This window comes from Manduca sexta, chromosome 28 (assembly GCF_014839805.1).
Source record: "Manduca sexta isolate Smith_Timp_Sample1 chromosome 28, JHU_Msex_v1.0, whole genome shotgun sequence".
In the NCBI taxonomy this organism is placed as follows: domain Eukaryota; kingdom Metazoa; phylum Arthropoda; class Insecta; order Lepidoptera; family Sphingidae; genus Manduca; species Manduca sexta.
This window is the reverse complement of record NC_051142.1, coordinates 9497649-9523042: the sequence shown is the minus strand read 5'-3', so window position 1 is coordinate 9523042 and position 25394 is coordinate 9497649. Positions and strand designations below refer to the sequence as shown.

The following is a 25394-nucleotide window of genomic DNA, read 5'->3' as shown; positions in this document are numbered from 1 at the left end:
AACATTGATAAAACTCTTTAGATTTCCTTTATTGGCACAGTAATGGATAACGTCCACCTGACGGGGCGGGCCGGATCAAATAGCAACATAAAAATTTGCCTCCTATAATTTTTTTATGGAACTGCATCCTATCCGTATTATATTATGCTTGTTATTGTTCTGAGATATTATATATGCTCTTAGGGGCGTAGTACATTTGAGACGGAGCGCAACAAGCGGGTCGGCCGAGCAAGTCTCTGCATCGCGACCCGTGTGCCTCGCTTCCAGTATTGTTGACTTAGTGACTTTGGCTCGAAAACTAACGATTTTTTTCTTTTTAATTTTCGAGAAATTTGGTTCCTTTATATAAATCGTAGATTTAAACATATTTTTCGTTTTTGTCTAAACATTAGATACTAAACAAAAAATTCTTCATCCCAGCTCCATTCAAAACATAATAGCTAAACGCCTTAAAATGTCTCTATAAATATTTAAAACCCGCGAAGTATTCTTGTTGGCAATAAATAAAAGTCATTTTTACCCATACATACCGTCATTTTTACCCTCTAAAACTTATATATTAAAACAGAAGTGTGAATTATGAACGCAAGTTACTTCAAGAATTATGTTTTATTTATTCGGACAGCGTTCCGCCTTATATTAGCGCACACAAATGAATGTTCATTGAAATTAATGCATATATATTATAATTCTCTTTGAATCAATGCCTCGGTATTTATATCCGTCCATTTAACAGTTGGATGTCATGTCACGAACAATCAACGGCGGACCATAGGCAATGTTGATACTCCTGGCTGGCTCGAGTGAAGGTTGCGGCATACACCTTCGTGGCATGGCTTTGGCTTGGCTGCATGGCTGGCTTTGCGTGTGGTGTACTGGCTTTGGCTGGCAAATGGTGTGCTGTTGCCTGTTACAATATATACTTATATATAACTATAAGTAAATTTAAGTAAGACTGCCTCGGTGGCGTAGTTGTATTGCATGTCCGGTACAATAGCGCTCTGAGGTCCTGGGTTCGAATCCCGGGTCGGGCAAAGTGATATTTGGGTTTTTCTGCTCAGTATCAGCCCGGAGTCTGGAATTTGTGCCCGATATGGCGATAGGCTCGCCCCCTGTCACATCATGGGACGGAACATACTTGGCGAAAAGTGGGTGCCCTAGTTGCGCCTCTGCATACCCCTTCGGGGATAAATGCGTGATGTTATGTATGTATGTATGTGTAAGTAAATTTTTCGAAATTCGTATTTGCCTCGTGAAACACTGTAACTGAGAGTGCTACATTCGAATGTACCTATATTATTCATTTACTATTTATGCTTTCGTCAATTTAACTAAAGATAATGCCATCCACGATGACGCGCCCGCCTATACTTTCTTTGATCGTCCCGCTAATTGACAAAATGTGCTGGTATGGCGTTCAAAACCAGCTCAAAAGAGCCAAACTCGTAAAATAAAATCTATCTATGCCAGCCACTTCGATAAACACAATAGACGCAGTTATGCAATCTCGAGCCGTGCAAACAAAAAATATGAATACTTTTGGTTTGCACGGCTATCAACTTGGATTTGGCATAATGAACAAACGAGCTGCACAAAACCCTAGTGATTAAAATATACTCTTTGGCTGCACTGATGCATCCCACCCGCCCCGTCTCAATGGAGACTAAGACCCATTTAAAAAAATATGAAAATAATAATTTGTGAAGGTGAAAAGAAATTCAGTTTTATAAAATATTTTTTATTATAGGTAATTACACATTTTTTACAGTTTTTTGAATGACATCAAGGGTCCTAATACCCATCAGGCTATATTGTTAACAAACATTTATTTATTAAGTTAATCTATTCTTGCATAAAAAATTATCTCAGTAAGAAAACTACCTAAAAATGGAGATGCATTAAAGCCAAATGGAAATTTCCAGCCCACAGATGGAAGAGCAAAAGTGCAGACGAAAAGTAGAGGATCAAGAATACACAATGCTTGATATTTTTGCCTGTGGTATGACAAGGTGGCAAAATTTAAAGCCGCATTCAAATTAACCGCCGCCACTCGGTTTCTTGCAACAAGAATGAATGGGTGTTTTTAATCTCTAATTGCGATTATTCATTTATTCTGTATAAGTTACTCGATTATTCAGTGGGCGAACTGTTTAAAAATATTAGGGTACTATATCGATAGTTATTTATAATACAAAAATAATCATAAATACTACATTGATGATGAATGATAATCCGCACCTAACCAGTATTGGGAAATTGGATTATTTACAAATAGTCGACACACCATATTAAACGATTGTTATCCAATATTTTTTGTTGGACCCAAAGTACATCATTTTTATAAAAAGAATATAATATACATATACTATAAACATTAAATTTACATTATGTTTGCTACACGATCATTACTTTATGTCCTTCTTGAGCTCTTTTACAATTAATGACACAAATTTATACTATTGCCGTTTTAACTATATATGTTTGGATTTGAATATACAAGGTGAGGCAACAAGTTGCTAAATATAAAAATACTACGTAAATCATTATTCAAAACCATTGCTTGAAAATTGTGCCGGAAGATACGTTTATCTTCCTGGAATTGACGTGTGAATGCTAACTACCTTTACAAATCGTTCCTTAACGTTTAAATCAACTGACCGAAACCTATTCAGACGATTTTAAAAAAGACTAGGGTTGTTATGCCATAATATAGCTTTTGGTAGAGATATCAAAATTATTGTTTTCTATCTTACTAGTAAACTACAAATTCTTTTTACGTAATTATAGCGTTTCCATGTAGGTTGCCTGTAAGATCGTGTAACGTGTCGTCTATTTTTATATTTTTACGCTTAACAACATCATAGATGCGAGCAATGTTTTCAAAATAACCAATAGTATGCGTTTAATGCGTTTTATACAAAACAAATGCCGTTAACTTTTTAGAGACAAATCATATTCTACAATAGAAATAAAACAAATATACAAATGTTTTCAAGATAAATTTGTTTAATTGTTACTTCCGACATTTCCAAGACTGCAGCCTTCATGGTCACGATGCAGGCTGAGGTGTTGGTAGTCCGAAAAATGTATGTTACAATATCTACCTTCATTTTTTAAAGATACGATTTTGTTAAATTATTTTTATTATATAATTAAATGTTATGATATTTTCGGACGACTTACACCTCTGCCCACCCCGTGACTGTGAAGGCTGCAGTCTTCGAAACGTCGGGAGCAACAATTAAACAAGTTTTATTTTAATGTCAAGCATTCGCATAAACATTTAAAATCACCAGCTCTTGGCCGCGGCTCCGCCCGCGTGATAAAGTTTTGCTGGGACAAAGTTTTGCGTTACAAAATTCATGCAATATATTTTTCCGGGATATAATGTAGCCTATGTTCTCCCCACGGTCTCAAACTATCTCCATAGTCCATACCCAATTTCATCTAAATCCGTTGGGTAGTTTATGAGTTTATCGCGTTCAGACCGGCAAAGAGATGTCGCGGTGGACTTTATTTTCTTATTTTTTTTAGAACTTTTTAAGAGGAACGGTTTCGTCATACATATTTGTTGCGTAACTTTGAGCAATAAACTTTCCCCGTCTTTGGAATATTTTTCATTACTACTCCGCTCCTATTTGTCCTAGCATGATAATATACAGCCTATGCCCTTCCTCAATAAGAGAGCTATCAAACATTAAAAGATTTTTCAGTTCGAATCAGTAGTTCTTGAGATTAGCGCGTTCAAAAAAAACAAATTATTCTGCTTTATATAACAGTATCGATTATAAATGGTATAATTCAATTTTCTTCAGTTAACACTTTACACTGTAGAATCTAAAATTCAAGCTGTTCGATGTATCGATTACGGAGATCCATACGTAACACTTAGTATCAAGCGTACAGCCTTGATAAACTTTCTAGCCAACCACCCTCGATTGGAACGTTATTCCATATTTACGATGCAAATTACACCGTATACAATAAAAAATAAAGTAGATATCGAATTAATACTTCGATAGTTCTCGACAATGCGCATCTGATTAGTGAGATCGGACTTGAAGTATCGTATGTCGATGTCCATACTATAGATACCAACTCAATTCGAAGAGTAATCGCGTTCCTAATTCGTTAATATAACTGATTATAATAATGAAAGTCCAGGACATAATCAGCACAAGAGTTGGTCGCCGCGGTATTAGACGAGCGCGTGGTGCTTGGAGAGGTACGGTGGCTATGGCGGCGGCGGCGCGGCGGCCGGCGGCGCCTCCTGCGGCAGCGTGAAGTTCGTCAGCAGGTCTCGCACCGCCGGCCACAGCGTGCACTCCGAGTGCGACTGGTTGAACTCGTTGAAACTGCAACACAAACAACTAGTTGAAGCCAAACCAACGTCTAATGATATTCTCATTTCGTTGATGTCTTTTAATTATAAGCTTAGTTATGCAGTGATATTTAATTACCTATGTAATACCTATGTATTACTACTATTAGTATGCTGCCCGTAGAGCGTTATGTGAAGTTACATACGCACTGATACATAAAATGTAACTTGATAATTAAAACTAGAAAATACGAGCTGAAAGTTAGTATATTTTGTACTAAATTAAATACTGTATTTTTATTTGATAGAGCATCGACGCTATAGTCAATAGATTTGATTTCCCGCTTGATCTCACTTTAGGTAACTGATAGATTTAATTTCAAGAGATACATTGGACTTTAGGTTCACATTAGGGCATGCAATTATCGGAGTATTCCGACAATTGATTAAAAAAATTATCGTTTTTATTTTCCGATAAAAACCGATAATTATCGGTTTTAAAATAAAATAAAGGACTTGATTCTTTTTGGCTTTACTATAGCCAAACATGTAATTTATGTTATATACTGCTCAAAGCAATCGGAAGAATAATACTTTAAAGTAGAATTTAACTTTTTTTTAAGGTTTTAATTATATCTGAGTGACCAATAAACAATGTAGAATAATTAAAAAAGAAAAGGAGGATGGCGTTTTTTATTAGTAGTTCCCAATAAAGAAGACAACAGAGTATGAACACTTTTTTATTTTTTATTTTTCTATTCTGGCACGGCAAAGTGACTGCACTGCAAATGATACTAAGCGCGATGCCGTCCAGATAAAGTATGAAATGGCTATCTCATACGATTTTACACAATCATGTTGGCTTACTAAAATGCTTCTTCACGCTACGGCAGAAGGACTCAGAATTATAGGAAGAATGGAACACGTGCCCACCCAAACTATTGCAAAGTCTGATTTTGCGGCAAAGAAAAGTTTTGGGGAACCTATGCGTTCGGGTCGTGATGTATCAAGCTGTAGCTCCGCATGCCAGTACGCGTGTTTCTGCAGGGGAAGTTCTAAAGGAGAGGATTTTCAAATTGAACAATTGGTCAGATGATTCGCCATGATATAGTTGGTAGAACGCGCTCATGAAGCGACATCTCTTCGCAACTGTAGCGACTCCTAGTTGCTCGTCACGTCTGTATCATTCATTATGCAGATGGTCTACCGCTGCAATCCATCTAAGGCATCGAGCGAGTATTGGACGTAAACGTCCCTAAGATGCGAGCAGTATTCGATAACCGCGAATTCACGATACAGTTGATCGAGCGTGAAAGATTGATGCACTTGGATTCAGATCACATCAGATATTCACACCGAGGATACGCAGGCCATTCCGCAATGAGAGTGAAATACCCTGAAGATTGGGGAAGAAGAAAACGGGAATCTTTTTCACGTGATCGCACACACCTGCGTTTTCTTGGCATTGAACTCAAGTAGGTCCTTGGAACTCCATATAGAAATGAGACCCACGTCTGGGGGACTCCAATGACAAGATCGTCGCGCTTCGTTACAACGAACCAATTCCCTAATTGTTTTGAGCAGTATATAGTATACTGAAAAAATTATAATAATAATATAACACTTTTATTAAATCAACGATTGTATTTCAAATAAAATCACCCTTTTGACTATTGACTATATTGACTGTGTAAAGTAATTCTACATTACGATTAACAACCTACATTGAAGTTGAGTATTAAGTACAGACGAATAATCACCATCATACAAGTGTATAAAAACTGCGTTTTCGAGTGTATTCATTTCTCATAATTCATAGTTATATTTACTGGCCAAGCTATTCGGCGCAATATTCAAAATTGGCATTACAGGTTTTTTTTCCGATATTTATCGTTCCTCTTAAATGGCCCGATAACCGATAAATTATCGATTATCGATTATCGGATTGCATGCCCTAGTTCACATCTATAGACATAGGTTATTGTTAATAGTGATTTTAGTGTTTGCTCCCATCTATCACCCTCGGTATGCGGTAGTCATGTCTTATACCACAGACTATGTAACGTCACTCACCGTTTGAGATGTAGACTGACGGCAATGAGATGCGGCTGTGCGTTCTGCTTGTCTGCAAGCTGCGTCACATTCAGCTGCATGTCGTACACTAGCGGGAGTACTAGCTGCGTGTCCACGCGCGTCAGGCAGACCTATTACACAATACGTTATATTATTTCAAGGACTTGTAAATTCCTGCGTTGGTTTATATATACTGGACATTTATAAAAGTAGGTGTATAAGGCAAATGTTTAAACCAGATAATTGTTTGATTAAATCATCAGTGCATATGCAAGATTTGCACAAGTCCATAAACAATATTCATAAAAAGAAGTACATAATAACTGAACAGAAAAAAACTTACTTCAGGTAATATGTATGATAATAAATTTTGTATGAGTAAGAATATAACATTTATTACAATGAATAAGGATTTTGTTGGGTAATTGGATTGGATAAATAAATTATAAACGTCTAAGAACGTCTGAACTAATAAATGTAAATAGAAATGCTTCGTATTAATTGGCCACATGGCAGACTCACGAAGAAAAGAATTTTGTGTTTGGCGAGCAGCACGGCGGGCTGTCCGGCGGGCACGATGGGCGGCGCGGCGGGCGGGATGCGCAGCGCCCACTGCAGCTGCCACAGCGCCGGCGCGGACGGCGCCAGGTCCGCGCGCATCAGCGCCACCAGCGACGGCAGCGCCGCCACCGGCGCGCCCCACCACCGGCCCCAGCCCTGCAGCGCCGTCGCGCGGTACGGCGCGATCGCCACGCGCTGCTCGAAGAACTTCTCCATCACCTGCACCACATCGAATTCATTAATGTAGGAATAATTATTGTGGTGCAGACTCCCCAAAGAGATAGATGCAGATCATTCTCTAACATATTTAAATACACGCATCGGCAAGTCGCCATATCAGAGTACTAGCTTTTGCCCGCGGCTCCGCCCGCGTTATTAAGTTTTTCAGGCAAAAGTTTTCCTTTATGAAAGCCACGCTATATATTTTCCCGGGAGCCTATGTTCTTCCCAGGGTCTCAAACTGTCTCCATACCAAATTTCATCTTAATACGTTGAGTAGTTTTTGAGTTTAACACTGAGGCAGACCGATGCAGCAGGGGGGACTTTGTATTATAATATATTTTTGTAGAATTTTTTAAGAAGAACAATCCCGTCGTACATCATTGTTGCATAACTTTGACCGTTTACGCAGCACACGCAACGGAAGCTCTCAAAACTTATAAATTTTCCTCGTTTTTGCAACATATTTCATTACTGCTCAGCTCCTATTTGTCATAGCGTGATTATATATATATAGCCTATAGCACTCCAGGAACAAAGGGCTATCCTACACAAAAATATTTTTTCAGTTCGAAGCGATAGTTCCTTAGATTAGCCATTACTGCTCCACTCCTATTGGTCATATAGTGATGATATGTAGCCTATAGCACTCCACGAACAAAGGGCTATCCAACACAAAAAGAATTTTTCACTTCAAACCGGTAGTTCCTGATATTAGCCATTACTGCTCCGCTCCTATTGGTCATAGCGTGATGATATATAGCCTATAGCACTTCACAAACAAAGGGTTATTCAACACAAAATGAATTTTTCAGTTCGAACCGGTAGTTCTTAAGACTAGCGCGTTCAAACCAGGGATGTTATGGAGCTCCGTAACCGTAACCGAAACTATCGGATATCCGAAATAAAAATATATCCGTAACCGTAACCGTATCCGTTACAAAAGATTCGGATAAGTTACGGATAATATGTTACGACAGGTTTTGTTTCACCGCTTGCGCGCCACGTGAATTTTGCTTAGTTTGTTTGTTATTTTTAATCAAAACATAAACTTATTCATAAATAGTATTTTTTTTATTTATGAGTACATAGGCACATCATTTAATAAAGTGAAGAATGTAAAAGTGTTGTGATACGTACTAGATTGATTCATAAGGTCGAAATACGTCTAAAGTCGAGGTTAATTTGACATTTTTTTAACAAGTTAATGGAAATTTTGCAAAATTTAAACAGTGTGATAAAAACTTTTTACGGAAAGGAAGTGGCACTACTTCACTGAATCTTGATCTCAAATCAAAACACAGTGGTTTTCAGAACACCCATGTCCCTAAATTTGTTCCTCGATAATTATTAATCGACTATGAGGACAAACGATAGTTAGTAATCGACGCTCTACTGTATTACAAACCATTTTAAAATTTTATTTTACTTTAATCTAATATCCGTAACCGGAACTATCCGAAACTTACGGATAATCCGAAATAATTACATATCCGTAACCGTATCCTAAACCGATATAATTTAATTCCTATATCCATATCGTATCCAGATCCGAAATTTCATATCCATAGCATCCCTGGTTCAAACGAACAAATAAACAAACTCTTCAGCTTTATATAATAGTATATATAGATTACTATGAGCCAGTGGCGGTTCTTCCATAGAAGCCCAAAAACCTGGCTTGCCCTAAAATTATTTGCACAAAACGGAATATGGAACAATAATCATAATTTTACAGTTAGTACAGTAAAGATATTAATTCCCGCGCTAAGTGTCGGTGCTCCGAGCCGATTCGCCTCGAGCGCACCTACACACACACACACTAATACACCCTAACACATACCACATCTAAACCGTATCAGTATGCACGCATTTCATTTTTAATACAAAACACGCGCACAAAACATATATTCCATCACTCTCTCTCGCGTGGGCTTCTATCAGGCTTTTTGCCTCAGTATTTTTTCTCTTTCACATTAATAGATTGAATACGGATAAAATCCTACCACACACGTATAACTATAGTAAGTTTCTATAGCAATCAGTACTAGGAATAAAGCCATGCTTTATAAACAGTGTTGCCAAGTCTTTGCACTTCTACTAATATTAAACATTTATTCTAAATAATATTCCTTATTTGGATGAATAATCTTTTATTTTTCATGTCTATTTAATGATTTTAGAATAAACATAATTCTATTTACATAATAATAATTATTTTTATGTATTATATGTATTTTAATTAAACTTTTCGTATAATTTTAGTCAAAATTTTGAGCATAATTTGCGATTAGTAACTGGCAGCACTAGTTGTATGTTTTGATTGAGCCGGCGATACATTTTTTAAAGTTTTTGTGTTTATTACGTGTTTTTAATTGTTTAACGCCCGAATACTGAAACGCTACTCAACCAACCAACTTGTCTGAGGCCTACTTAAATTTAACAGGCTACTTAATTTAAATGGCATTCTCAAACGTACATTAAAAGATTTTACGGAAAACTCAGTTGAGGAGCAGTTAATTTGCTATAGATTATAAAAAGTTTGTTTTCGTTTACATAATTTTAATAAAGTGATATTTATGTGTCGTTTCACGCAGCATAATTTATGAAACATAAAAAAAAAAACAAATAACGTAATACGCAGTTTAATGAAAAATGATTTTTAATTATTAAATTCTCAACATTGATGTAGTAAATACATTCCAACTTATTTATACTTGCCATTTGGCAGCATGATCAGTATTGACTTGACATTAGTCACTTTAGAAAAAAAAACTTCTGTATCTGTCAAATTTTCGTCAACAATTAAATCGTAGTGATTATATTCTCTTTGTTAACAATATTCATAATTCTTATTTCGTGTCTTACCATAGAAGTTTCTATAAATTATCAACGGCTTCAAATAACAAAACCCAATAAAGGGGTAGACATTATACGTAAATAGAAAAACAAGAACTGCTGGATATAGTGAAAAAGTAAGTATTGGATTTATTTGGAAGACCATCGACTTAATTAAGAAAAAAGGGCATTCCTCGATGCGGGCTGCTTCCGACATTCAATCTGGAAATTTTTGCGGGAGGCCTTTGTTCTGCAATGGATATCATGTGGCTGATAATGTTTTTTTTTTTTTTGTTAAATAAGTAATTTTTAAAAATATATTTGTTTTATTGGCAGCTCCCGCGAGGAACAGAGGCAGTGAGCTGTGGGCGAGTAGCCGGCTGTGAAGTGAGAGGCCGTGGGTTCTCTTGTGTGATATATATAATCAATCAACCAATCAATAATTTATTCAAGAAATAGACTTCTGCAGGCATCTATATATATGTACTATGTGTAGCAAAATGTCTGTAATGAAATTTTATATGTCTGATATATAAGAATTACAATTAAAAAATATAATAATTACAATAAAGTTTCTTCTTGCTTCTCTAATAATTATTTCTTCATTCAGACATGTTCAGACTTTCAATAAAATTAATTTCCCTTAAAATTGTTACATACACACATAATAAAGCTAATCATCCTAGAAGGGGTAGGCAGAGGCACAACTAGTTCCATGATATGAGTACAATATGATGTACCATATTGTACTCATATCTATATATATGTACTATGTGTAGCAAAATGTCTGTAATGTAATGTTTATATCTCTGATATATAAGAATTACAATTAAAAAATATAATAATTACAATAAAGTTTCTTCTTGCTTCTCTAATAATTATTTCCTCATTCAGACATGTTCAGACTTTCAATAAAATTTATTTCCCTTAAAACTGTTACATACACACATAATAAAGCTAATCATCCTAGAAGGGGTAGGCAGAGGCACAACTAGTTCCATGATATAAGCACAGGCATAACTAGTGCCATGATATGAGTATTGAGTACACCATGATGTACCGTAGGTTCCTACACATGAAAAATATCCCAGATGACCCTTTGATAGGTGCCTTTGGCAAAGAAATGAAGGGCAATAAATATCTGGTATTTCTTTTTATGACCGGCTAGGCTGGATCAATATCCAGTTTAAATCAATATGATGAATGAACATTGCTGAAATGACAATTCCTGAATTAAAAAGCATAATTTAGGACAATTCCTCAATTAATGAACATAAATACTCTTCGAAAGTGTCTAATTTCTTTCGATTTCTTCGATTGACACTATATTCTTCTTCAGACAGTGATGATAGTGAAGAAAAAGACATTTTATTAAATCAAAGAGAATATAATAACTACTAACACAACAATAAATATTTTAGCGTAAAGATTTGAGAGTAGTCGCAAGCACTCTCAAATTAATCTCAATAAACAGCCATATAAGGCGGCCTTAAATAGCTGTCAAACTTTAAGCAGGGTTTGTGAATACCGTTTGAATCAATAAGCGGACCTTAAACCTTCGGCGCCTTAAATTTAAGGTTAGAAAATAAGTGACGTTTCAGTATACCAATTTCAAAGATAACGAATGCTTAAATCCGTGAGGCCATCTTAAATATTTAAGTAGCGTTTGAGTATTCGGGCGTAAAACATTTAAATATAAAGAAGATGAGTGAAATGATACCTTGTAATAGTTTCAAGTGTGTGAAAGTTTGATAGCCGAGAAGAAAGTAAATTTGTTAGGTTATGATGAAAAACAACATTCAACAAGCTGGTGAGAGGCGCGAAATGTGCTCCTGAGTTGAAGAACCTTATAAGGTATTTAGTCTAGTATACAAAACTAATTGGCGTGATGGATACTTGCATACGAACAAACATTACCTAAGTTGTATCATTGGCTTTGCACATTTTTCTCGAACGAGACAAGTGTTTGGGATACTTCTGGTTAAGGATAATGATTTAATCCGCGCTGTATGTAATAGATATTCCAATTTACAAAAACATATAAACGTAATAATTTCGGTAAACAGCAAAATGTAACTTTATTATTTCAGCAATTAAGTAGGTACAGTAGGTAGATATGTGAAGAATTTCAAAACAAAACATTGCGCGTCGACACTCGACAGTCGTTGTATTGTTATTTTTTCTGAGATTGGTTGATAATTGATATAGGTAATTTAACTTGTTTTAGAGATCATGACGGGCCAAATTTTAACACTAGTTTTATTTGAAACGTAGACGAATTTTTTTTGTACTGCTTTGGCTTGCCCATACCCGACATGGTAGGCACGCCACTGCCATGAGCCTCTTGTCGGTGCGTACTAGCCAGTAAAGGATTACCTGTTCTGTCCTCAATGGCATTTTATGAACGTGATTTTCGTAAATATTGAATGCGGATTACGGTTCGCAAAGATTTTATCAATCTCTTATTTTTTGTGTTATATGTTGAGTAAAATATTTTTTTTTTGTGCTCAATAACTTGGTTATTAATTTGTTAAAGGTATATATTTTATCTTGTATAACAAGCAGCACATTTTTTTGAAATCAAGAAGCATCTCTCCCTACAACTTTGATTGAGGCGATACCTCAAGGTCCATTTTCATACATTTTGTTTCGGCTTTAATCTGGGTAACTAAACAAGTATTGGCAAGTAAAGAATTTAAATTCACGTCTAGTTAGTGATTAGTTTCGTCATATTAAATTTTAAAGGCCGAAATATCCATGATTATTAATTATTTTTACGTTTTTCTTTCAACTGCGAGAACTAATCACTAACTAGACGTGAATTTAAATTCTTTACTTGCCAATACTTGTTTAGTTACCCAGATTAAAGCCGAAACAAAATGTATGAAAATGGACCTTGAGGTATCGCCTTAAGGATAGATAACCTTAGGTCCAGAAATACGAATGAAATATTTCAACAGTATTGAATATCACGTCGAACACTAGATAAAACTAGTTCCAATTAATGCTAAGAAAACGAATTAAGTCAAAATAAAACAACTTCAACGTGACCATGAAGGCTGCAAAGTCTTCGAAACGTCGGGAAAAAAATAAAATATAAAAAACCCGCGATAGAATCCGAAAAGTAGTTTAATTTCAACAACTTCTAAGAATTTTTTTTTTTCATAAAAAGAAGTAGTTCATCGAAATAAAATAATTAATAATAACATAAAACTACATCATAATATGTGATAAAAAAAGGCTGTTTTAAACACCAAAGCACATGGGGCAACTATAATCTATTGTAGATGCCTCTATCCCATTTGTAACGCTTGATATATTCTTTGCTTATTTTCATGTGCTTGAGGAAAGTGCTTTTTATTTTATTTTCTGGTTAGATATTCAACGACGAGTCTATAAATAATAGTTAAATTGTTTTTCATAATATTATTAGTTTTTAAATCACAGCTCGATTTCATAATATGTGCCCCAATTAGCCTATTTTACTCCAAAATATATCACCTCAAGTTTAAAAATTACTCTTAATCACTTACTACATGTGCAAACATGTAGTTATTATAATATCATGTACATGACGTTAAATCTATACTTCTATACTATTATATAAAGCTGAAGAGTTTGTTTGTTTGTTTGAACGCGCTAATCTCAGGAACTACCGATCCAAACTGAAAAATTATTTTTGCGTTGGATAGCCCTTTGTTCGTGGAGTGCTATAGGCTATATATCATCACGCTATACCCAATAGGAGCAGAGCAGTAATGGCCAATCTCAGGAACTACCGATCCAAACTGAAAAATTCTTTTTGCGTTGGATAGCCCTTTGTTCGTGGAGTGCTATAGGCTATATATCATCACGCTATACCCAATAGGAGCGGAGCAGTAATGGCTAATCTCAGGATTTAGCGGTCCAAACTGAAAAATTATTTTTGCGTTGGATAGCCCTTTGTTCGTGGAGTGCTATAGGCTATATATCATCACGCTATACCCAATAGGAGCGGAGCAGTAATGGCTAATCTCAGGATTTAGCGGTCCAAACTGAAAAATTCTTTTTGTGCTGGATAGCCCTTTATTCGTGGAGTGCTATAGGCGATATATCATCACGCTATATCCAATAGGAGCGGAGCAGTAATGGCTAATCTCAGGAACTACCGGTCCAAACTGAAAATTTTTTTTTGCGTTGGATAGCCCTTTGTTCGTGGAGTGCTATAGGCTATATATCATCACGCTATACCCAATAGGAGCGGAGCAGTAATGGCTAATCTCAGGAACTACCGATTCGAACTGAAAAATATTTTTTGTGTTGAATAGTCCTTTGTAGAATGCTCAAAGTTATATATCATCACGCTATGGCCAATAGGAGCGGAGCAGTAATGGCTAATCTCAGAAACTACCGATTTGAACTGAAAAAATTGTTTTGTGTTGGATAGCCCTTTATTTGTGGAGCGCTATAGGCTATATATCATCACGCTATGACCAATACGAGCGGAGCAGTAATGAAACATATTGCAAAAACGGGGAAAAATTATTCGTTTTCAGAGATTCCGTTGCGTGCGCTGCGTAAACGGTTAAAGTTATGCAACAATGATGTATGACGGGATTGTTCCTCTTAAAAAGTTCTAAAAAATATATTATAAAACAAAGTCCCCCGCTGCATCTGTCTGCCTGAACGTGTTAAACTCAAAAACTACCCAACGTATTAAGATGAAATTTGGTATGGAGACAGTTTGAGACCCTGGGAAGAACATAGGCTCCCGGGAAACTACTACTTTTATAACGGAAAACTTTAGCCTGAAAAACTTTATAACGCGGGCGGAGCCGCGGGCAAAAGCTAGTGAGTTAATATAATTGAACAACTTATCATATATATCAATTCAACCTCGCTGTATATTCGTACGCCCGTACCATCTACTAAAAGTGTGTTTATGACATCGCTTTTAGTGTGCTCATCATTTAAAAAAAATTGTGAAAGTCAAAGTTTGAGTATAAATTGTTATGCAATGTAGTTAAAATAGTATTCTAGAAATTATAAAAGGTAAGTACTTGTAAGTCGTCAGCGGACCAGGACTCCTTGTGGTCGGGTAGCGGCGTGAGCTGCAAGTGCAGGGACTGCATGTGTTGCGGGTGCAGCGCCACGCGAGCCGCCAGCCCCGCGCTCTCGCATCGGAATGTCAAGCTCGTTGCCTCCACCGACACCAACGTCAACTAGGCACCACACCATCACATGTAAATTTATGGCATCGACAACACATCGAATGCGCGTTTCGCATATTTTATCATATTTGCTAATGGTAGTGGTGTGTACTCACGAACTCCTCCTGGTGCACGAAGCGCTGCAGCGTGCGCTTCATGTAGACGCAGGCGAGGAAGCGCTGCAGCGGCGCGAGAGGCGGGCCGGGCGGCGCGCCGGGCGGCGGCTCGCTGGGCGTGCACAGCGCCTCCAGCTTGCTCACCGGCAGCGGCGCCGCGCTCGCGCCCGCCCACGCGCGCCCCGCCCCGCGCGCGCCCGCCGTCGTCGAACTCGACATCGGACCTGAACAGATCACATATACCAACCACCTCAACAATCTTTATTATTGAACTTTCGAGTTCGGTTGTACCTGAACAGGAATGCAGGAGTCTGCCACCTTATATCGTGTACTATGCACCAAAACATACTATGACATTCAGAACCCACAAGACGTGTGAAGTACACAATATATACCTTTGTGATCGAGATGATGTCGAGGCGAGGGGTGGTGTCCGGGCGACGGCCTCGGTAATGATGGCGAGGCGGGCCACGCCGTAAACGGTGACGTAGGCGGCGGGTGCGGCGAGGCCGCGGGCGGGGCGTGCGGCGAGGGCGCCAGCGGGGACGCGGGCGAGGCGGACACGCCCGCGCCGCCCGCCGCGCCGCCGCCGCCCGTGCCGCTCGGCGGGGACGTCAGGTTGAACGACCCACCGCCCATCTGCAAATTCCATTACAAAATATTAATATATCAATAATATGTTACACTCTGGCTCGCGTCGTAACCAAAGAAAAAACGCAAGTTCTAAAAAATCGGCGAGGAATTCTAAAAATAGTTGGAAAATCCATCTTAATACTTAATTTGTTCTCCGCTTTCTTTTCGTTTATTATTCTTTAGTGTAATTTACCTGATGTGCGGGTGATGCGGGATGGGGGGTGACAGGCGCAGAGTGTGGCGTGTGTGGCTGCGGCGGCGTCAGCGGAGCCGGGAAACGGAGACCTCCTGATATGTAATAGAATATGAATCTTAACTTTATACTTCGGAATATAGGAATATAAACCAAGTCTTGAACGTCATATTTAAAAAAAAAAAGTTTCGTACTATTCCTAATACACTTATCTTCTTTTTCTTGTAAAATCGTTGTCAGCTGTTGCAGTTTTATATTAAACTAGCTTTTGGTCGCGGTTCGCCCGCGTGAAAGAGTTTTCCGGGATAAAAATCTCGCTATATATTTTTCAAAGATAGGAACTGCTCTATGTCCCCGAGTCTCAGCGTACGCCACGGAAGCTCTCCAAAGGAATACATTTCCCTGGTTTTTTGTAACATTTTTCATTGATGCTCCACTTCTATTGGTCATTGCATGATGTTATATAGCCAATAGCCTTCCTCGATAAATTAGCTATCCAACACTAAAATATTTTTATAAACTCGAACCAGTAAGTTGTAATTAAATGGTTTATTCTTGTGATTTTAATTCTCGTTTTGCTGTGTTTGTTTTTTTTATTTGTATTTTTGTAGAAATAAAGGCGTTTTGTTTTTTTTAAGGACAATCGGCATTGTCATTGTCTATCAAGAACCCTAGCACTAACAATATTATATATTATGTATGTACAATTTACCTGGGGGCATTGGAGACATAGGAGACGGAGGATTGTCGTCTTCTGCCAACAACCGCGCACTCATATTGTCTTCTACATATCGTGATAAAAACGTCTGTAAAATAACATTATCATTGCGGAAAATTCTAAGTCACGGAATAACGGAATATGCAAAAATATTTACCTTCAAGCCCTGGGCGGGTGCGAATTCATCGACAACTGGACTCCGGTCGAATTTTGAGTATGAACCATCGCGGATAGTGACCACGCCGCCGCCGCGAATGCCTACTTCTATGCAATACGCGCCGGCGTATATAATGCGGATCTGTTGCAGAGTTTAGTTTTTTATAAAGGTGCAGGATTAAATTAAAACATCATCGTGGAAATTTATAAGAAGAGCATACAAGTCGGTATTCTGATCCACACTTGACGAACGTGTGGTTACCTTTCTCCAAGAATGCGCTATGAGCGTGAAGGTGGGCGTGGGCATCTGCGTGCGCACGTGGTGCAGGCCCAGCTGCGGCAGCGCCGGCAGCCGCGACAGCGCCAGCAGCGGCGCGTACGTCTCGCGCACCACCACGCCCAGCGACATCAGATCCTTGTGCCTGCCCACACATACACATTACAAAATTTAATATCACTCGTTTCTACTTCAGCTAAGCGTACACACATGCCATTTATGTTTGAAAACAGTCATCTTAAACCATGATAATACATTAAGGCAACTAAGCCGCAGATGCACATTTTACATAAAAATTACCTGTCCCAGGAATGTTTAAAGAAAGCATTTTCTTTGATTTTGCTTTAAAAGAAAAAAAATATAATGTTTATTATTCTCGATGGATCATAATATGATACGGAGAATGTTTTTTTTTTTTCAGTAAAATACGTACGTGTTGAGGTAGTGGTCGAGGTGGTGGTGCAACAAATGATGAGCGTTGGCGGCGGGTTGGTGTGCCGGCGTGGCTACCGTGTAGCGCTGTGCCTGCGCCGACCACGTGACCACGCACGTGGCGCGCTGCGCCGGACCCGTGCCCACCACCAGTGCGCGGTACGTATATGAACGCACGCACACGCCCTGCCACACGTTCTCACGCTCTAAAACATTAATGCACACATTATTATTAGTGGTACAAAATAAACTCACGTACATAGTAGTTCTCGTATAATAAGAAGTATTTTCAGTAAAGATCTGCGAATCACACAAACACGAGATAACTGATGCTAAAATGGCCCTATGATTCTGTTTTATGACGGTTTTCTTACATACTATACTAAAATAAATATGACATAAACTGATAGTTTATAATAAAACGATCTTGATACACTTTACTATGTGTTACATAATGTCCGTACCCTGGGCGGGGCGCTGCATGAAGTCGTGTATGAGCGCGTGCAGATGCACGATAGCGGCCCAGTCCGCGAGGAACGCCTCGGCCGTGCGCGCCGCCTCCGTGCCCAGCTCGTACTGCAGGTACACGCACCGGCGCTCCCCTGCTCGTCAAAAACCATGTCATAAATTCAATTTATGGTTGTATAGAGCGGATTCCATTGGAGGAGATTTATTCTACTCACCTATAGTTTAAGATTAAAAGTGTGTTAAGTATTTTTATTCTGCTGAAATTATGACACCCTTTTAAATATGGAGCTTAGAAATGTCAAGGTATTAAAAAATAATAAATCCTTATATTTACTAGGGAATTGTGAGGCGGACCAATATTCGATTTTGCCAGATGACGATGTTGATATGTAAGATTTTAAGTTAGCTGAAAAACCCCGTGATTCAAAATACACTACAAAAGTTCGTTTAGTAAACAAATAGCTGGCATAGACACCTTGTTCTTTGGGGTTGGGTGTGCGGACGGGAGAGCCGTGGAAGACGATCTCAGCGGTCCAGACGCGCGCCTGGTTCTTGGTGGTGAGGCGAATGGTGGCGGCGAGCAAGCGATGGCGCAGCGCGGCGGCGGCGGCGGCGCCTGCGCCCTCCGGCACCGGCAGCGATACGATGCGCATCGCCAGCGCCGACCCGCTCCACTCCGGCTGCACGCCGCCGTGGGTCACGCCACGAGACGCCAGCTGCATATCGACACATATTTTTGACTATCCTATTAATTATGATCCAGCTGGAGGGTATAATTGTTTTAGTTATCTATTTAAACATTAATATTTGAAATATTTTTACTAATAGATAGAATATCCGTGAGTATATAACCGAATCCGAGTAAATAACTTATGTAGGCCTTGTGCGAGGCCGAAACTAATGTAATAATCTGATGTTTTTATTTTAAATATCAGCTAATAGAATAACTTTACTTATTTTTATAGACAAGAAATTAGAGAAGTGGATATTTTTACTTCTTGTGCGAGATTGACGAAGGGAACACGTTCATCAGCGGCGGCCACTACGTGCGCCAGCTCGGGCAGGAAATATGCAGGCTGGCGCACGCGCACAGCCCGAATGTTTGCAGGCGACAACTTGCGCTTGCCTGCCTGCATGCCTGGATGAAAAAAGTACCATTAATTTATTATAATGCAACTATGATTAAAGGTTTCATTCATTTCCATTAAGTTCTTAAATAATTCCAAGGTGCTGAGCATAGTCTCACTTAAGCCATTGAAGTTTTTTTATTTTAGTTTTTTCATAGTTTTATAACACGGTAGAGGATAAAAAAAATAGAATTAGAAGTAAGTGAGGTGAACCTGGCGTGTCGAGCGGTGTGAATGGTCCGTGAGTGAGCGTGAAGGTGTCCAGCTCCACGAGCGAGTGCAGCTTGAGGAAGGCGCGCGCCACGCCCGCCGCGCCCGCCGCGCCCGCGCTCGCGCCCGTCTACGCACGAAACACTACAACTTATCATCTTACCCTAAATACAACATCGACATCCATCGACAGACGTACAATCATACATTAATTACCCTGTCATCTGTAAATACAGTTTTTAATACGATAGACGGTGGTCAAACGCCTTGTATTTCTAGCTGCGTCACAGTAGGTTTTTCGATTAATTATTGGGGTCGGCTAGAGGCCGATCCATAGATAAACGTGGGCTTATGATAGCTACTACGGATCTGCAACGCATTTTTTCACTTTCACCATTATACATAGACAATAAATATTATGCGCTAAAAAGCGAATTTTACATCGCATACGTGACTTTACATACAATATGGTATCTGCGTCAAGTTCAATAAGTTGAAGTGGTTACCTCGTCCTCGCACTCGTCGGGCGTGCAGCGGCGCGCGCCGGCGAGGTGGAACGACAGCGCGACTGAGCAGGCGCTGCCGCTGTTGGTGCTGTTGCTGGTGGTCGCCGTGCTCCCCGCCGCCACCTCTTTCATCTCCACTATCTGCAATAACAGTTGGGCGTAACAGCAGCTTACTATTACTGATAGACGTAAACAATAAAGACAACTGCGTACATGATACAATACATATTTCTAATTAACCTGAGCCAAATCGATTTTGAAAATGAACCAATCAATTACCCGTAAGTAATAATAGTTTTCAGACAAACGCAATAAATTCGAATCGTTAGTTAATTTCGCTCGTTAATCGCTGTAAGCGCTCTTCGTCAGATACATTGCATAAAATTATAACATTTTTTTGTGTCTAATCTGCCGCTATTTCGAGATTACTTCATAAATATTATTATAAATTCAAAATTAAAGCGATATATGAAGTAATTATAAATTATAAATAATAATTCTAATCGATTATAAATTATTACCAATATATGATCAGTATGTCGATGTAAGGTGACATAGAGTCGGTCGGGTGAGAGCTTGTTGAGGGGGTGGTCGGGCCCGTGTAGGAACGGCAGATGCTCGCACACACTCGCCGGCAGGTGCTGCAGCGTCTTTTCGCATCGCCGTGCCACTAGCCAGAACCTGGTCCACATTACATTACATTAAGAAATAAAAAAATGTGAAAGCATAAAACAAAGGACAAGTGTAAGTCGTGGATTTAAGCCCTAAGAAATACTTCATACGGAAGATGCGACGTACCTTGTTGCGGTGAATTAAACGAAAATGATATAAATTCTCCTATATAATATTCTTAACCATGTAGCACATATTGCCGCAGCGAAAAAATAGATGCAGTAGGTTAAGTGTTAAATGAAGACTACCTGAGGTGCGTGAGCAGCGTGCGTATCTGCGACACGTCAGTGGCGGCGAGCGCGTTGGCGAGGTCGGGCATGCGCGGCGTGTTGGGGTACGCGGGCACGCGCGCGCGCAGCCGGCCGCCGTGCGCGCCCACCGACACCAGCAGCTGCTCGGCGCGCAGGCACGGACTCACCACCGAGCACGCCAGCACGCACGGCCACCCGCCCACGCTGCACTCCACGCCCAGCTCGCTCAGCACGACGCGCAGGTCGGCGAGCCGCTGGCGCGAGCGCACGTGCACCGTGTGCGCTAGCAGCCGCTCCATGGAGGGCGCGTGCGGCGTCAGCGCGGCCGCCACGCGCTCGCCGCCCGTCAGCGCCGGCACGTGCCACACGCACAGCGACTCGCCCTCCGCGCCCACGATCAGACGGTACCCGAGCTCGCAGCCCAGTTCCCTTACATTGTAAATATATTTTCTCACCAATTACATATTGTTAATGTTTTAAATTAAAATTATTACTTTATTGATCAATTCTTAAATTTATCAGAATATTAATTTGACTTATATAATTTCTTATGAAGATATATGTACTTACTTCCAATATGAAACTTGCAACTTTTGTCCAGGTATGTACTTGTCGACCTGCAAATGACGCGAGAGACGATCTCGGCACAGTCTCAGAGTTTGCGTGTACAACAGCTCTAACGACAGAGAGCGACAAAAGAATCGAAGTGCTGCCAACGCACCGCTGAGCCCGGCTGCTGCTAGTCGAGCTTGTGCCACACCACGTAACCATGCCAATTGCGAACTATACACCAGCGGTTTACCTTCTGTAATTTTTTATGAATATTATAATAAAAATTAAAAATATTATGTTATATCTAAAGAATTCTATGCAATAAAAATTTATATAATTTTTTGACAATAATTTAAATATATTTACCTCCGGTTTCACTATCTTGTATAAGGATAGCAATATCCAACAGTCGCCATGGGAGATTAGGTGCATCTCCCATAACAGTCAAAGATACACTGAATTCTTGGCCAACTGTAAAAGTAGCACGCCCATTTTCCACCTAAATGCAAAGTGCATTCTTTATTATTTGTAACATGGCATAAAAATATGATTACTAGAGATAGGATTATATTCATTTGCATTGCAAAAGCATATAATGCCAAAATACATGGGGTGATGATATTATATATTATTATTTCTTTTCCTTAGAACCAAAGAAGCGAAATATTATATAATGTTGTCAACTGACTAAATTAATTAATGTGACTTAACTAAAGAAACTAAATAACTTTTTTATTAACCTTAATAACTAACTTCTTAAACTATTCTAATGTACACCTAATTAATTGTGAGTCGGCGCCAAACAAGCATATTAATGACGTTAAAGCGTGTTGCGCGGCGGCGATGCAGCGTGACGGTTTAAGGCGATACCTCAAGGTCCATTTTCATACATTTTGTTTCGGCTTTAATCTGGGTAACTAAACAAGTATTGGCAAGTAAAGAATTTAAATTCACGTCTAGTTAGTGATTAGTTCTCGCAGTTGAAAGAAAAATGTAAAAATAATTAATAATCATGGATATTTCGGCCTTTAAAATTTCGTCATATTAAATTTTAAAGGCCGAAATATCCATGATTATTAATTATTTTTACATTTTTCTTTCAACTGCGAGAACTAATCACTAACTAGACGTGAATTTAAATTCTTTACTTACCAATACTTGTTTAGTTACCCAGATTAAAGCCGAAACAAAATGTATGAAAATGGACCTTGAGGTATCGCCTTAAGAAATTATTTAAGGTAATATTAAAAAAAAATATATATTTTTTGCTTTTCAGTTTTTTCGTTAGTTAAATTTTTTGTTAAGAAATAGATGTTTTATATTTTCTCTTCTCTCAGAGTTAGAATTTTTGATCAAAATTTTAAAATAATGTGCCTTGTTTTTTAAAGATTAACATAAATTTAAAACTAAGTTAACTAGTTCATTTGAATACATAATATGTAAGACTCGTTAAAGAATTATAATATTCAATACCTTTAAATTCCTCACATCGCTAGGCAGTGAAGCAGTGGTTAATCTTTGACGAACTATGTGTGCAAGGGCACGCAGTGTAGAGCGGCGCTCAGTTGGCGTCAATGATGGCGGCGGCACCAAACGCTCTCGGATCACAGCCGGCAAGCGACTGTACGTGCCCAGGGTCAGCACCTCTACAGCTGCAGCCATGTGGAATGTGGGCAGCCTAACAATAAATAACCTTCTGTGAGAAAATTTGCTAGCAAAACCTAAATTGCAGTGGTAAAGATAGATATATTTCTACAAAACAACCACTATTTTATATTATACTGCATTTAATTTGGTGTTAGCAAAATATAAGTCTACAAATAAATTATATTTGACTTACAACAAGGGTATAAGAGTTATGTATCAACTATTTAAAAGGAACATTTGTACATATTATATTTTTTTTAAACTACATGTACTAAGTGGTTTAAGTGTGTACATTCATATTAATAAAATATATACGGGTTTAGGTTATATAACATTATGCTTGCAGCTCCACCTGCATGAAAACGGCTTTTCCAGGATAAAATTCCCGCTTAAATTTTTTCCAAGATTAAAAAGGAATGCTACTTTACTATATTATAATAGGAACATTACTCTTGATATGCATACAGAGTAATCTAGATTCCTCTTAAAGAAAAAATAATAATTTCACATATTTTTTTTTAATCCCATTAAGTGAGGATCAGACTGCCCTGACCACCTATACCACATAGGGGGTTGAATTGTGTATTCAGAATGATATTGCTTTGATCTATTGGGTTTAAATCCTAGATGAACAATGTGAAATTGGGGTTTTTAGCTCAATATCAGTCCCAGAGTCTGGAATTTGCGTCCAATATGGAGATAAGCTTACCTCATTTTATATCATGACACTAAATGCACATGACGAAAAGTGGATGCAATGGTTGCACTTCTGTCAACCCCTTTAGGGATAAAAGATGCATGTAATCCATTTAAATTATTTAGTATCCTTCAGATCTTGGTTATTACTATATTTTCTGGGTGTTTGGTTTGAGTAACATTTTTTAATTTTTCAGAAGAATAAAGGGTATATAAAAAGAGTCTGTTATAAAAAAAAACAATTCATCAACTGCTTTATGAGGGTTGCAGATACATACAGCAGATTTTTTATACATATAAAGGTATATCAGAGTTATACAAACCGAGCATGCACAAGGGTTTCTCTTGCTACTCTTGCTAATACATCAGCAGTTTCTACAAAGAGCAATGCTTGTTTGTCCAAGAAAGCCATGATGTGTGCCGAGCGATCCACTTTTGTTGCGCTGCTAGCCCACTTTACAAGAGCCAGCAAGCGTACGAACAGTTGTCGGGTACGTGCACTAAACTTATAGATCTCAATCTTGCGTTCCATGTCCGTTTTTCGAGGCAACCTAAAAACCATTATTGTCAATAGAATTCACTGATGTAAAATAATGGAATGTATTTACTTAAATACTTGTTCCACTTACAGTTCCGCCAACACGGTAAGTTCATCATAGGTTCTTTGAACGATGAAGTCTATTAACATTGCGAGAGAAATGGAACCACCACGGGCTCCACCACCCTCAGCACCTTGGGTGCATCCTTCTATAGCCACAGGCACCATGGCGAAAATCACGAGGAGTGCTCAGATTATTTATTATTAGTCTTTCAGCTTAAAGTTACATTTTCTCCTTCCCAATTTATTAAAATATATACACAATGATACACAATAAACAATAAAATGTATTCTTTTTTTTTTTTTTTTTGGTTTGATTTACTCCTTAAGGAGAAGGCAAAGGCTCTTAGCCATACAGCCTAGTAAAATGTATTCTTCAAAACAAATTCAGATATGAATGAAGTGAAGACTGAAGAATGAATGCAAAGAGATGAGTGAATGCTACGAGAATTATAACAGAGTGAATGAAATTGAAAAGGAACAAGCATAGCATAATAACACCTGGGCCCTTATTCTGTATGATAGTGTAAACGCGTAACGCGGCCGTGTCATGTTATCTTCGAGAAATGTGCGTGGAATGGTATTCTGTAAGCCAAATTTCTATAGTCCTAAACATGAGGCGTTGTGTTAAGTGCTTGTTACGCACTGTCAAAATAACGTGCGGGATAGAGAATAAGGCCCCAGTTTGTACCGTTTTTAACTATTGTCAAATTACGGTAGACCTCTCCATCTATCAAAAATAGAGACCTCTAGTGATATTATTTTGCTGTTGAAATCCTGCACGTAGCATAACAATCTCTTGATGAGTACTTTAGTTTAGTAAATTTAAACTCCGAAATAAGAGCGTTACATGACAACTAGACAAAGAAAATTATAGATGTTTATTGGCAGCGACACTGTAATCAAATCTTTTAGATCCTTTATTTACAATGTACCTCTAT

At 38.5% G+C, this 25394-nt stretch overlaps 1 protein-coding gene across 1 annotated transcript; it reads right to left on the bottom strand.

The window, feature by feature from the left end:
• Positions 1-1722: 1722 nt before the first annotated feature.
• Positions 1723-24824, bottom strand: LOC115445093 (mediator of RNA polymerase II transcription subunit 14). Its single transcript, XM_037444538.1, has 23 exons — positions 24485-24824; positions 24179-24406; positions 22986-23190; positions 21879-22011; positions 21531-21765; positions 20958-21389; positions 20559-20718; positions 20038-20178; positions 19535-19661; positions 19190-19332; positions 18670-18910; positions 18191-18328; positions 17728-17932; positions 17280-17439; positions 17019-17159; positions 16856-16949; positions 16144-16238; positions 15713-15956; positions 15318-15541; positions 15052-15213; positions 6917-7174; positions 6395-6525; positions 1723-4355 (listed from the first exon to the last, which is right to left on the bottom strand). The coding sequence occupies exons 1-23, from the start codon at positions 24619-24621 to the stop codon at positions 4235-4237; spliced, it is 4155 nt and encodes a 1384-aa protein (XP_037300435.1). The 5' UTR covers positions 24622-24824; the 3' UTR covers positions 1723-4234.
• Between the last annotated feature and the right edge of the window lie 570 nt (positions 24825-25394).